The sequence below is a fragment of the Dama dama genome, chromosome 16 (genome assembly GCF_033118175.1).
Source record: "Dama dama isolate Ldn47 chromosome 16, ASM3311817v1, whole genome shotgun sequence".
Taxonomy (NCBI): domain Eukaryota; kingdom Metazoa; phylum Chordata; class Mammalia; order Artiodactyla; family Cervidae; genus Dama; species Dama dama.
In genome coordinates this window covers 30,165,846-30,181,071 of record NC_083696.1, presented here as the reverse complement: position 1 = coordinate 30,181,071, position 15,226 = coordinate 30,165,846, and the positions used below count along the sequence as shown (strand labels likewise).

The 15,226-nt window shown below is 43.6% G+C and overlaps 1 protein-coding gene across 1 annotated transcript in view; it reads right to left on the bottom strand.

Moving 5' to 3' along the window:
- The window catches only part of FBP2 (fructose-bisphosphatase 2), a 45,222-nt gene extending 31,625 nt beyond the window's left edge, over positions 1–13,597 (bottom strand). Inside the window, exons 1-3 of the mRNA XM_061163699.1 lie at positions 13,317–13,597; positions 8,150–8,312; positions 6,104–6,196 (exon numbers count right to left, since the gene is read on the bottom strand). Coding sequence (XP_061019682.1) covers positions 6,104–6,196; positions 8,150–8,312; positions 13,317–13,486 — 426 coding nt within the window. The 5' untranslated portion in view covers positions 13,487–13,597. The remainder of the gene's footprint in view (positions 1–6,103; positions 6,197–8,149; positions 8,313–13,316) is intronic.
- Positions 13,598–15,226: the final 1,629 nt, after the last annotated feature.

Sequence of the window (15,226 nt, the reverse complement as noted above, 5' to 3'; positions counted from 1 at the left end):
AAATGCTGGGTTGGATGAAGCACAAGCTGGAATCAAGATTGCTGGGAGAAATATCAATAACCTCAGATATGAAGATGACACCACTCTTATGGCAGAAAGTGAAGAAGAACTAAAGAGCCTCTTGATGAAAGTGAAAGAAGAGAGTGAAAAAGTTGGCTTAAAGCTTAACATTCAGAAACTAAGATCATGGCATCCAGTCCTATCACTTCATGGCAGATAGAGGGGAAACAGTGGAAAGAGTGGCAGACTTTATTTCTTTGGGGCTCCAAAATCACTGCAGATGCTGACTGCAGCCATGAAATAAAAAGATGCTTGCTCCTTGCAAGAAAAACTATGACCAACCTAGACAGCATATTAAAAAGCAGAGACATTCCTTTGCCAACAAATGTCTGTCTAGTTAAAGATATGGTTTTTCCAGTAGTCATGTATGTATGTGAGAGTTGGAATATAAAGAGAGCTGAGCACAGAAGAATTGATGCTTTTGAACTGTGGTGTTGGAGAAGACTCTTGAGAGTCCCTTAAACTGCAAGGAGATCCAACCAGTCCATCCCAAAGGAAATCAGTTCAGTTCAGTCACTCAGTCGTGTCCAACTCCCTGCGATACCATGAACCACAGCAGGCCAGGCCTCCATGTCCATCACCAACTCCCAAGTTTACTCAAATTTATGTCCATTGAGTCAGTGTTGCCACCTAACCATCTCATCCTCTGTCATCCCCTTCTCCTGCTTTCAATCTTTCCCAACATCAGGGTCTTTTCCAATAAATCAGTTCTTTCCATCAGGTGACCAAAATATTGGAGTTTCAGCTTCAACATCAGTCCTTACAATGAACACCCAGAACTGATTTCCTTTAGGATGGACTGGTTGGATCTCCTTGCAGTCCAAGGGACTCTCAAGAGTCTTCTCCAACACCACAGTTCAAAAGCATCAATTCTTCAGCACTCAGCTTTCTTTATAGTCCAACTCTCACATACATACATGACTACTGGAAAAACCATAGCCTTAACTAGACGGACCTTTGTTGGCAAAGGAATGTCTCTGCTTTTTAATATGCTGTCTAGGTTGGTCATAGTTTTTCTTGCAAGGAGCAAGCATCTTTTTATTTCATGGCTGCAGTCAGCATCTGCAGTGATTTTGGAGCCCCAAAGAAATAAAGTCTGCCACTCTTTCCACTGTTTCCCCATCTATCTGCCATGAAGTGATAGAACCGGATGCCATGATCTTAGTTTTCTGAAATTTGAGCTTTAAGCCAGCTTTTCATCAAGAGGCTCTTTAGTTCTTCTTCACTTTCTGCCATAAGAGTGGTGTCATCTTCATATCTGAGGTTATTGATATTTCTCCCAGCAATCTTGATTCCAGCTTGTGCTTCATCCAACCCAGCATTTCTCATGATGTACTCTGCATATAGGTTAAATAAGCAAGGTAACAATATACAGCCTTGACGTACTCCTTTTCCTATTTGGAACCAGTCTGTTGTTCCATGTCCAGTTCTAACTGTTGCTTCCTGACCTGCTTACAGGTTCTCAAGAAGCAGGTCAGGTGGACTGGTATCCCCATCTCTTGAAGAATTTTTCAGAGTTTATTTTGATCCACACAATCAAAGGATTTGGCATAGTCAATAAAGCAAAAATAGCTGTTTTTCTGGAATTCTCTTGCTTTTTCGATGATCCAGTGGATACTGGCAATTTAATCTCTGGTTCCTCTGCCTTTTCTAAAACCAGCTTGAACATCTGGAAGTTCTTGGTTCACGTATTGCTGAAGCCTGGCTTGGAGAATTTTTGCATTACTTTCTAGTGTCTTTGGCATTGCCTTTCTTTGGGATTGGAATGAAAACTGTTATTTTCCAGTCCTGTGGCCACTGCTGAATTTTCCAAATTTGCTGACAAATTGAGTGCAGCACTTTCACAGCATCATCTTTTAGGATTTGAAATAGCTCAACTGGAATTCCATCACCTCCACTAGTTTTGTTCGTAGTGATACTTCCTAAGGCCCACTTTACTTCACATTCCAGGATGTCTGGCTCTAGGTGAGTGATCACACCATCGTGCTTATCTGGGTCATGGAGATCTTTTTTGTATAGTTCTTCTGTGTATTCTTACCACCTCTTCTTACTCTCTTCTACTTCTGTTAGGTCCATACCATTTCTGTCCTTTATTATGCCCATCTTTGCATGAAATGTTCCCTTGGTATCTCTAATTTCCTTGAAGAGATCTCTAGTCTTTCCTCTTCTATTGTTTTCCTCTATTTCTTTGCATTGATTGCTGAGGAAGACTTTCTTATCTCTCCTTGCCATTCTTTGGAAATCAGTCAGTCCTGAATATTCATTGGAAGGACTAATGTTAAAGTTGAAATTCCAATGTTTTGGCCACCTGATGTGAAGAACTGACTCATTTGAAAAGACTCTGATGCTGGGAAAGATTGGAGTCAGGAGGAGAAGGGGACGACAGAGGATAAGATGGACATGTGTTTGAGTAAGCTCCGGGAGTTGGTGATGGACAGGGAGGCCTGGAGTGCTGCAGTCCCTGGGGTTGCAAAGAGTTGGACATGAGTGGTTGGGGCATAGACTTAGATTACTGTCATGCTGAATGGTTTGCCTCGGAAATGAACTAAGATCATTCTGCCAGTTTTGAGGTTGCTCCAAAGTATTTCCTTTCAGACACTTTTGTTGACTATGAGGGCTACTCCATTTCTTCTAATGGATTCTTACTCACAGTAGTAGATACAATGATTACCTGAATTAAATTCACCCATTCCCATCCATTTTAGTTCACTAATTCCTAACATGTAATGTTCACTAACATCTACTAAAAAGCAGATGTTCAGTCTTGCCATCTCCTCCTTGATCAGCGGCTTCATTCTTTCTGAACCTGTTAGCAACTGCCCTTCATTCTTCCCCAGTATTATATTAGACACCTTCCAACCTGGGGGGCTCATTTTTTAGTGTCATATGCTTTTGTCTTTTCATACTGTTCATGGAGTTCTCCTGGCAAAAATACTGGAGTGTGTTGCCATTGCCTCCCCCAGTGGACCACATTTTGCCACAACTCTTCACTATGACTCATCTGTCCTGAGTGGCCCTGCACAGTATGGCTCATAACTTCACAGAGTTATGCAAGCCCATTCGCCATGCGAAGGCTGGTACCAGTGACAAGAGCATTCATTTTAATTTAATCTGATAAACCTAATATAGTGTTGTTTTTTCAACTTGGTCAACTTGATGGGTGAAAAAAAAAGAAACTTGCTTTAGTTGCCATTTTGTATAATTAATAAAGTAAATTTTTATATATTAATTGACCATTTTATTTATTTTGTAAGTTGCCTGTTTCATGTCGTTGGTTACTTTTCTATCTGGATATTCATCTTCTTTTTATTGATTTTGGGCTTCCCAGGTGATGCTAGTGGTAAAGAACCTGCCTGCCAATTCAGGAGACATAAGAGACTTGGGTTCAATCCCTGGGTCAGGAAGATCCCCTGAAGGAGGGCTCGGCCACCTCCAATATTCTTGCCTGGAGAATCCCACAGACAGAGGAGCCTGGTGGGCTACAGTCCATAGGGTAGCAGAGTCGGACATGACTGAGGCAACTTGGCATGCAGGCAGTGTTGATTTGCTTTTTATATGTGAAAAATGTAAATTCCTTATGTGTTGCAAACATTTTCCTTAGTTGTCACCTGCCTGTTCATTTTATTTACAGTGTCTTTTCTTTTGCAGTTTTTTGGTAATTAGAGCTCTGAAGTGACCTGCTTTCTCACTAGACCATTAAGCAACATTGTCCCCCTTCTTTAGCAATACAATCAGAGAGAATCTATGGTTATTTGGACTAGCCTTCAAAGCCTGTGCTTTACTTAAATTTTAAGACAAAATCTCTGTGTTTGAAAATCACCAAAATCCATATGTGAATAGCCCATATTATATATAATAATATTCCTCTGTTTTTTGTTTCGGACTCCATTGTTTTAGAACAGTTTTAGAATCACAGAAAAATTGTGGGAAAGAAATAGAGATTTCCAACATATCCCCTATCTGCACACATGCACAGCCTCCTTCATTATTCCTTTTCATTTTTAAATCAGTTGGTTTTAAGACGCTATTAAGACCATCATAAAAAAGGAAAAGGCAAAAACATTTGCAGATTATACATAGAATAAGGGATGAATATTCAGAATATATAAAGAACTCACACAGCTTAATGGCAAAAAAACACAAACAATCTGACCAAATAGACATTTTTCCAAAGAAGACATACAAAGGGTCAACAGGTACATGAAAAGGTGTCCAACATCACTAACCATCAGGGAAAGGCAGATCAAAACCACTATGAGATATCACCTCACACCTGCCAGGACTAAATAAAAAGATGAGAGAAGACACATGTTGGTGAGGATGTGGAGAAAACGGAACCCTTGTGCACTGCCCGTAGGAATGTAAACTGATACAGCCACTACGGAAAACAGTGTGGTGGTTCTTCAGAAAACTAAAAATAGAGCTATATAATTTCCAGGAATTATACTTTTGGGTATACACATGAAGGAAACGAAATCACTATTTCAAATATACATATATATACATGTATATATATCTATACATGTATATATATATGTACATGTATATATATATGTATACATATGTATACATATATATACACATATATATATATGAAAGTGAAAGTGAAGTCGCTCAGTCGTGTCTGACTCTTTGCGACCCCATGGACTGTAGCCGACCAGGTTCCACTGTCCATGGGATTTTCCAGGCAAGAATGCTGGAGTGGGTTGCCATTTCCTTCTCCAGGAGATCTTCCCAACCCAGGGATTGAACCTGGGTCTCCTGCATTGTAGGCAGATGCTTTACTGTCTGAGCCACCAGAGAAGTCATATATATATATATATATATATACATATATATATATATATATATATATATGTATATATATATATATATATATATACACACACATATAAAATTCAGCCATGAAAAAGAGGGAAATCCTGCAATTTGTGATGATATGAATGAACTTTGACAATGTTATGCTAAATGAAATAAGTCAGAGAAAGATAAGTACTATATGATCTCATTTATATGTGGACTCAGAGAAAAAAAACAGCTCATAGAACAGATTGGTGGTTGCCAGAATCAGGGGATGGAGGTAGGTGAAGTGAGTGAAGGTGGTCAAGGTACAAACGTCCAGTTATAAAATAAATAAGTCCTTGGGATGTAATGGATGGCATGGTGACTACAGTTAACAATACCACACTGTATATTTGAAAGCTGCTATGAAATTTCCCTGGTGACTCAGATGATAAAGAATCTGACTGCAATGTGGGAGACCCAGGTTCGATTCCTGGGTCAGGAAGATCTGGAGAAGAGGATAGCAACCCTCTCCAGTACTCTTGCCTGGAGAACTCCATGGACAGAGGAGCCTGGTGGGCTACAATCTATGGGGTGGCAAAGAGTCAGACACGACTGAGCAACTAATGTGAGAGTAGATCTTGAAAGTTCTCATCACAAGAACAAAAATCTGTAACTATTGAGGGGATGGATATTGACTATTTCATTGAATTTTGCCAACAACCTCAATGAGCCTGGAAGCGAGCTCTTCTCAATAGGAGACCAGGCCAGCTGACACCCAGATTTGGGCCTTATCAGATAGAGCTCAGCCATGCCATCAGACTTCTGACCCAAGAACTGGGACACAATAAATGGGTGTTGTTTTAAACCTCTAAATGCGTGTGAATTGTCACAGCAGCAACAGAAAATGAATGCAATAAGATTTGAGATACATAAGGAAGGAACACAGGGGCCTTCAGATGTCGCTTGGAACCTAACTCCATGTCTGGCATCTGTATTGCATCCAGATTTTCAAAACAAGCTCCCATGTATCCGCTCACCCTACCTCCCCATGAACACTGAGAAGAGGGCTGAAGGAAAAGACCAACTCAGGTCTTCAGTGAGGATCCTGAGGCAGAGGGAGGTTCGTAGCTTGCCTGCCATGGTGTGTCTGCTGAGTGGGAGGACAAAGGTTAGAACTCCAGACTCATGGCTCCGAGCCCAGGAACCTTCCTGAAACCAACAGAGGAAGGAGGTGTTAAAGAGCAGACTGTTTGCTCACCTTTCTGTAGATGGCAAATATGGTTCCAATGGAAGCCAGGCAGTCAATGTTGGAAGATCCGTCCAGTGGGTCAAAGCAGACCACGTACTTCCCCTACATGCACAGAGGGCAGAACACCTGATCAACACAGGTCAACACACTCTGTGTAAGTCAACACCCTTTTCCAGTCAACACACTCTGTAAGTGGATGAGTCTGGCAGGTAACACCCCATCAAAAGCGATTTACAGCAAAGGGATATCCTTATCAAAAACTACAATTACTTAAGGAATGCAGAGCATATCCACATATATTAATTGTGCAGTTCAGAGCTCATTTGCCCATAAATAGATTAGCTGATGCTAATGGAGGTCCCATCTACCCCCAAATATCTTTGCTTCCACCTACCCTGGCTTCATCCTCCCCTCCTACCTGGGACCACTGGGAACTCGGAATTGCTGAAAGTGCAAGAGGAAACCAGGTCTGAACTGGGCACTGTGCTGGAAGGAGTTGGAGAAGCTGAAGATAAACTTGGACAAGTTCTACCTAAGTCCATAGTAAGGTCATTATTGAATTGTTGATACATCGAGCTTCTCCCAAGACAGGCTTTCTTCATTTTGGCACATTGTTACCAAAAGAAAACTTCAGAACAAGGTCCCTGGGCCTCTGGGCCTCTCTTATTAAGATAGCAGCTGTATGTAAGTGCATCAGCAGAATAAAAGTATTCCTTTGGGTTTTGCTGCATCCACCTTTCCTTTCTGATGTGAAGACCAGAAGACAGACCAGGTGGGGTCCTGAGATACCAGGTCCCTCATGTCTACCCACACTGCTGTCACAGACAACTTGGTAGAAAGAAATCACCAGATACTTTTTATAGACCTCTTAGGTTCAAGGTTCTGTGAGAGCTTTAATGATGGGGACTAGGGTCTCCTGGCTCATTAAATACTGCCAGCACAACATTAAGTAAAATGGGAATCATTTCTCCCACTGCTTAGCTACTTTACCCCTGACTTTCCAATGAGTACTGCCCTAGCTTAATTTGTCTTTCCTTTCTTTCCTTCCTTCTTTCTTTCTCAATAGAAGGTAGGGGTGGGGGAGTGGAATCCATAAACTTGGAAATCTTTCATTCTCCCTGTAGATAATCCAAATCAGCCCATTCATTCATGCATGCATTCAGCAGTTATTTGTTCAACGTCAAGCACACAATGGAGAATGTTCAGAAGCTGCTGTGACAGTTGAGTTGAAAATAACAGGTGTGACTTAGCCTGAATTACGTGAGACAACAAATACAAAGGGCTTTTGCACAGTCCCCAGTATACAGTAAGTGTTTAATTAATTTGGCTTTACTTTTTCCATCCTTTCAGCTAATCATAAAGAAATGGCATCTTGTCCCAAGACCCAGTGCATAAAACAAGAGCCAACAGTGCTGACATTTATTTGGTATTACTGTATTGCAACTGAACATGGGTTGAATTTTTGGCCACGAATTTTTTAAAAAATAAACTGTGGAACCATACTGAATATAGACCCTCCCCAGGCATGCCATGAGCTAAACAAGTTTACCATTGTATTAAGGCAAGAGCAACAATCTTTACAATTTCTTTTCTGTTTTAGTCTAACAGATTGTCAGGCCTGAAGAAATCTCTGCTAGAACCAAACCCCCTTGGGGAAGGGGTGAGGATTGTGGGGATGAGCAGAGTAAAAGACCAAAAATATCGCTCTTTCCAGGAACTCTGCTTTTTACTGGATCTGATTATCAAGCTCCAAAACGTTGGCATTTGTTACACTAGGTGAAAACCCAAAATGAACCCTGTCCACTGATAAGTTTCGGTAAAGCACTGATATATTTCCTGAATGAATCACTTCCTTATTATGGAGTCTTTTCGACCAGACAGCATAAAACTTCAAAGTGAAGAAATATGCAAGCCATCGTTTCTGGAAAACAAAAATTAAGCAATTGAGGAAAATCCCAGAAACTAAAATAAAGCAAGGCAATCAAAGATTCTTCCCAGTTCGGTTGCGCCCTCTAATGGTGAATAGAAGAACCTCAGCCCGGCGGCCACACGTACCCTCTTCTCCTTGGAGGTGATAATGGCCTCTTTATTCTCTTCCGACACCAGGACGCAGGTGCTGTAGGAGGACTGGAGCATGTTGATCACCAGGGCGTTGGATAACACGTCCAGTTTCTTCACCTCATCCCCCGTCACGTTCACGCTTCCCGCGATTCCGTACCTAAGACGGCAAAAAGCTGGACGAAATCAGGAAGGGAGCCCAGACTCCAGCGAAGATGCCAGGACGCCAAGACACCTCCCCTGTATCCCTCTTTTCCCTTCACGGCTCCAGGGTCTCCAGATTATAAATACGACCGAGTGCATCCTGTCTCACAGCGCTGGTTCTTACCCTGAGTCGGAGCCACTGTTCCAAGTCCCTAGTCACCCCAGTAACACTACAGAATTCAATCTTACTAATGTACAACTCTGCCCCACCCCCGCCTCCTTCGGGGCCCTGAAAGATGGAGGGGGAGTTCATAAAGTCAGACGCATCGCCATAATTAAAAACTTTAAAAAGTAAAGGACTGTGGGTTTCCAGCCTTGGAATTTCTAGTATTTGTTGATTACCCTCAAATAGTGGCCTGTTGGGCTGAATTAAACTGTTCTGCTGGCAGCCTGGCATTACTTGAATAAAGAAGGAAATTAGGGATAAAATTTAATTTGGTTCTTTATTACCATTACCAAGCAATATAAGAAAGAGTGCCAGTGTAAAAATTCTATTTGGGTGCTTTGGGTTATAGAGGATTGCTATCTAAAGTCTCCAGCTCCCGTCCTCGTGGGTAGGAACCTTCTAAAAAGCCAGTCAGATCACCCCCATCTCTCCCAGAGTCCCCAAGTCCCCCATACTTGGCTTCAGACCCCATCAAGGAAGCCCTGGCCCCACACTTGGCCTTGCCTCTTAGCCTTTCACCCTCAGCCTCTGGAAGCCTGCGTGGGCACACGCCTGCCTTCCATGGACTCCTGGTTCACTGTCCCCGGGCTCCATGCTCTTCTTTCACTCCCCTCCAGCCTTCCACATTCCAACAGCCGCAAAGGTCCTGAGGCCACCAGCACCCCGCAAGCTGCTTCTCTCCTTCCCACCTTCAGTCATGGGGTGTCCCCCCCACCCCATGGGAGTGCTTTCTGCCCACCAACAGCTTAGCCCTCCTAACCCCTTCTAGAAGCTTCCCTGGTCCCACCACATACCAGGTCTTCCACAGCAGCTCACAGTCTGTTCATGGGAATGTCCTCCCTGCTGGACTGTCTGCTCACTGCAGGCAAGGGCTATGACTCACTGTGCCTGTTTCCACAGTGCTCAGAAGCTCAGTACACCTTCTCTGAATTGCAAGGAATGGATGGCAGGAAAGTAATTCCTGCCTCTCCTTTTTGTTAACACCGTTTATTTATTGAAGGATTCTTCAAGTTTCTAACAAGTAGCCAGGGTTGAGAGCTACTGATTTACCCTAAACCGGGAAACAACTCATTTCTCACCCCTTTCCCCGACTGACAACATCTCCCCTCTCCCCAACAGGTGTCCCCCATTATTTGATGTCTGATGTGATGAGCTCTGCCTTGGAAAGTGATACTGGTAGACTGACCTCAAAGACTGTACCTCCTGCTTCAAAATAAACGCAAACAAACACACAACAGTGACAAAACTAGACTGTTCTGCGTCAGCGTTTACAGCGTTCACAAACCCTGGGAACTCAGTTTTCCTGTTTAATGCAGCTTCTACTGGAGAATGAAAAGCTGGGGTGCCTGGGGCCTGTGGGTGGTGGGGAAGAGAGGCTCTCTGTTCTGTGTTTTGCAAACACCTCTCCCCAACACCACACTAACCCTGCCCTTACTCTACCCCTCAGGCCACCCTGTGCACCCTCCTTGCAGGAACTGGGCATATTGCTCTATCTCCCTCCCTCCCCACAGTCCCTCCATCAACACCTCTCCTTTCAGAAAGAATGGAAGCTCATTCACAAGAGATCTAATTGCCTGACAACTGCTCCAAGTTAGATCATGGACAGGAAAATGCTTTTATCTTCTTACTGCTTTTACCAACATTAAAATTTTACTGACAAATTTTAAATGAATTTTTCTGCATTTTGACATTAGGAAGCTGTGGAGAGGATTCTGGGGTCAGCATTCCCTTCTTCCTACAGCAGGAAGCAGAGAAAAAAAGAAAAATATGAGACTTTCTGATTAGTTTTGCATTTATGGAGCATGTGCCTAGAAATATCTTCCAAAAAAGAGGAAGCAGAGGAATGAGGGGCTTGAAGTCCCCTAAATGGGAAAGCGACAGAAATATCTGAATTGGCAGAACACATGGTCTCTGCCTAACTGAAGAATCCTGCCTCTACCCTCCGATCAAGTGTGAAAGGCTGACATTTTGTTTCCACGGGCTGCGCCCGCCATCTAGTGGTCAGTTGGCAACATCAACCTGTTAGCCCGCAAATTGCCCCAGGTTTGGACCTGAGTTTGAGCAATCTCCAGGAGTTGGTGATGGACAGGGAAGTCTGGCGTGCTGCAGTCCATGGGGTCGCAAAGAGCCGGATTTGACTGAGCGACTTAACTGAACTGGACTTGGAACCCAACAACCTCAGATATGCAGGTGATACCACTCTAATGGCAGAAAGGGAAACAGAACTAAAGAGCCTCTTGGTGAGGATGAAAGAGGAGAGTGAAAAAGCTGGCTTGAAACGCAACATCCAAAAAACTAAGATTATGGCATTCTGTCCCATCACTTCATGGCAAATAGTTGAGGAAAGAAGTGGAAACCATAGCAGATTTTATTTTCCTGGGCTCCAGAATCACTGCAGCCACAAAATCAAAAGACACTTGCTCCTTGAAAGAAAAGTTATGACAAATCTAAACAGCATATTCAAAAGCAGAGACATCACTTTGCCAACCAAGGTCTGTATATTCAAAGCTATGGTTTTTCCAGTAGTCATGTATGGATGTGAGAGTTGAACTATAAAGAAAGCTGAGTGCTGAAGAATTGATGCTTTTGAACTGTGGTGTTGGAGAAGATTCTTGAGAGTCCCTTGGACAGAAAGGAAATCAAACCAGTCAATTCTTAAGGAAATCAACACTGAATATTCATTGGAAGGACTGATGCTGAAGCTGAAGCTCCAGTACTTTGGCCATCTGATGTGAAAAGCCGACTTATTGGAAAAGACCCTGATGCTGGGAAAGATTGAGGGCAGGGGGAGAAAGGGATGACAGAGGATAAGATGGTCAGATGGCATCATCAGCTCAAGGGACAAGACTCTGAGCAAACTCCAGGAGATGGTGAAGGACAGGGAAGCCTAGCATGCTGCAGTCTGTGGAGTCTAAGAGTCGGACATGACTGAGCGACTGAACAACAAAAAATAATGAGCACTTACTGAGCATTTATTATGGGGCTGGCAATGTCAAAATCATTATCACATGGACTTACTAAGCCTTATAACAGCCCCACAAGTTAGTTAAAGGATATTAGTATCCAAGCCATTTTACATTTTTACAGGCCCTAGCGAGAGTGGGCCATTGATTTTAATCAGATGGTATGAAAAACCAAGTCAGAGGAACACCTGAATTATCCAATCCCTAAGTCCACGTCCTGTGGACACTACATGACCACGAAGTCAGAGTTCTGTTGCAATTAGCCATAACCCCTGCCCTGCCCAGCCCCCTGCACAAGGGAGCCCATTCAGGTGAGTAACACTCAGCAGGCAGCCCAGGGAACTACTCTACACACAGCCTGGCTCACCATCAGGCAGGCACAGAACAGAGGCAAGTGGCTGTGGCTCACACTCACGAAGGTCCTTAAAGGTGGTGTCGGTCATTACTGCCAAGCGAGGTACTAAGACAGTTAAAGCAATACACAGAGAGAGGGGAAGCCAGTCACAATCTCCTCTGACTTGGAGCTCATTACTGGGTTACTGGGTCACGAAACCTCACATTAATATAAATAAATTCTGTAATTATCACATTGTTTTTGGTGTTAGAAGTGCTAAGTTGTTAAGAATAAATATTTTTTACTTTTTTTTTTTTTTTGGTCCCTTGGCTGCCAGGATCTTAGTTCCCTAACCAGGGATCGAACCCATGCACCCTGCAATGGAAGCACAGAGTCTTAATCACTGAACCATCAGGGAATGCCCAAGAATAAATATTTTAAATTATTGGACGGCTATTTCTTCATTTTGGAATAATAATAATAATCAATAATGGGTCTCTTCATCTTCTGAGAGGACCTCCACTGGAATTGCTACTAGGAAAGTGGAAACCCAAAGACTGCTCCTTTTCACCACAGACTGGAACCGGACCCTTGGCTGTGAGGATCAGCGGCACAGCCTGAACTTGGCCTCCTGGGTTGGGTGAAGCTCCAAGAGAGCAAAGTGGAAGAAGGCCCTTCATTCCCCACTCCCAGGCCAGCACCTCCCAGCGTCCTGCATACCAAGGGGACAGAAGTGTGAGTCACAGAGAAGAAATAACAACTGGTTTTAAAAGCAAAACGCTTCTTTCAACGATGAACAGGAGATGGATGACGGGCCTTAAGATTTGGTAAATGAGAGAAAGAAAGATTCGGTAAATGATTTCTAGCTCCTGACAACTATGGGCAAAGGCCGTGACAATAAAACCGCTCCTATCTGCCCAGGGCGTCAGGAGCCGTCTCAAGTCTCCCGGCGGTCGCTTCGTGCCAGTGAGAATGCAAATAAGAGTCACCTTGTCAGAGGTGGGCTTCCCTGTTAGCTCAGAGGGTGAAGAATCTGCCTGACGTGCAGGACACCCAGGTTCAATCCCTGGGTCGGGAAGATCCCCTGGTGAAGGAAAGGGCAACCCACTCCAGTATTCTTGCCTAGAAAATTCTGTGGACAGTGGAGACTGGTGGACTACAGTCCATGGGGTTGCAAAGAGTCGGACATGACCAAACAACTAACAGATTTCAGATTTAATATGTTTTCATGGAACAAGCCCCCGAGCTTGTTGTCATTAGAATACACAGCGACTGGAAAAATGATGCTTTTTTTTCCTCCATAGAATGTCTCCAAGAATTTTGTGCCTTTCCTGAAACAAGTCAAAGGCCCTCTTATCAAAGCACACCTGGCAGAAACTTGAAAGACCATTTCCCTGCAGGGCGCGCAGGTTAATACTTTTGACCCAGTTTCCGGCCCAGACTCCTGCAGCTCTACCCACCCCCACCGGGCCGGGGTCACAACGGGATCTCACTCACAGGTTGGCCAGGCCCGCCTTGCGCACGGCCGAGGAAATGGCTTTGATGGCCGTCAGCATGGAGTTGAGCAGCTGAGTGAGCTCCCCGGTGCCTTTGGCCTGACGCCCCTTTTCCATAACGTAGCGGGTCAGGGTAAGCATGTCCGTTTCGAAGGGGCTTCTGTCCCCCATGGTGGCAGGTAAATTTTCAGATTCTTTTCTCACTGCAGAAGAAAGCCTTATCTCTAAGAGCTGATCAGTGCCTCTGCAGTTTCAGAGCTGATTAGAAATCTGTACCGTGGTGCCAGGACCTTTAAGGGAAAGTGCCTCAGACCACGTGGTTGAGATCACTGGGCGAGCCCTCAAGGAAATCTCTCTGGCTGGCTGACCTGAAGGCTGCCAAGGACCATAAGTCAGCTGTAAATAGAACCTGGAACACAGACCTGCTTTTTCTTGATGAACTTTTTTTCTTTAAGGACCCTAAGAAGCAATCGTTTGGTAACAGGTAGGAGATGAGAAATCCAGCCACTAGAAAAATGATTCATAAAACTCTTATTCAAAGACTCAAAAGCATTCTTCACAATGTATTTCCTGCAGGGTTTCATTCCTTCATGGGGCAGGAGTCAGACTGGCAGATAACTTATCTGGGGTATAGGTCACATAACAAAATATTGGCAATCCGCTTAGCCAGGTTCCTTTCATATGTTTGAAAAGGATGCCTTTTAATTCCAAAAGGCCTATGTGACTGAATGGATATTTATAGTTGATATTCAAATCTGGAAGAAAGAAATATTCCCAGCACAGTGCCTAACACCAGAGTTACTTTATTAATTCTTTATTTTTTCAATTTCTCTACATTTGTATTTTCAAAACAAAAATAATACTTGCTTATTGAAAAGGAAACACTACGGAAACAGCCCATCCCCTAAACCACCCCCTAGAAATAGCTGCGTTAGAGCTGGTGGGGTCTGTATTGGTAATGGGCTTCCTTGTGGCTCAGACAGTAAAAAATTCGCCTGCAATGAGGGAGACCTGGGTTCAGTCCCTGGACTGAGAAGATCCCCTGGAGGAGGGCATGGTAACCCACTTCAGTATTCTAGCCTGGAGAATCCCCATGGACAGAGGAGCCTGAGAGACTATAGTCCGTGGGGTCGCAAAGAGTCAGACACAATTGAGCGGCTAAGCACACACAGTATTAGTAATAGGCACCTCGGGCACTGGTGTGGGTGGGGTTTGCATAGGGTGGTCCAAGCACTGTCTCTAGGAGCAGAGAGAACCTGGCTCCAGGTTCCAGGCTAACCATCTGCTAGTTGTACAATTTGGAAAAGCTCCTGAAGCCTCAGTTTCCTCACTTATAAGTGGTGAAAACAATAAAACATCTACCTTTACAGACTGTGAGGCTTAACGTGATAAGGTATGCTTGTCACACAGTAGGTGCCCAATACTGGTTAATTACTATTACCCTTCCAATTTTTTGATGTCTGTATCACTATTATGTATACATGTAAAATTTCATTTTACAAAATAGGACAATATGCACATTGCTGGGCAATTTGATTTTTTCCTTTGACAGTTATTTCAATTGGAATGTGTTTAGCTGCAAGTAATAGAAAATGTAGAGTGATTTAAATATGTGGGAAGTCTCACATATTTTTCTCATATTTTCTCCGAGGCAGCAGCTGGCACTCACATAGCTGGTCAATAGTTCCATTAGGAACCTCTCTGTCTCCTCTCTGTAATCCTTGGCCAGTGGGCTTTTGCCTCCATGCTTACCATCTCATGGGCACAAAATGGGCACTGCAGCTCCAAACATCTAGCGCACATTGAAGATTCAGAGAGGAGAAGGCAGCTTCAACCACATTAGTTCTCTTATTAGGAAATAAGTAATTCCCCGGAAACATCCATCACCACCCCTCACTGCTGTCCCGAATA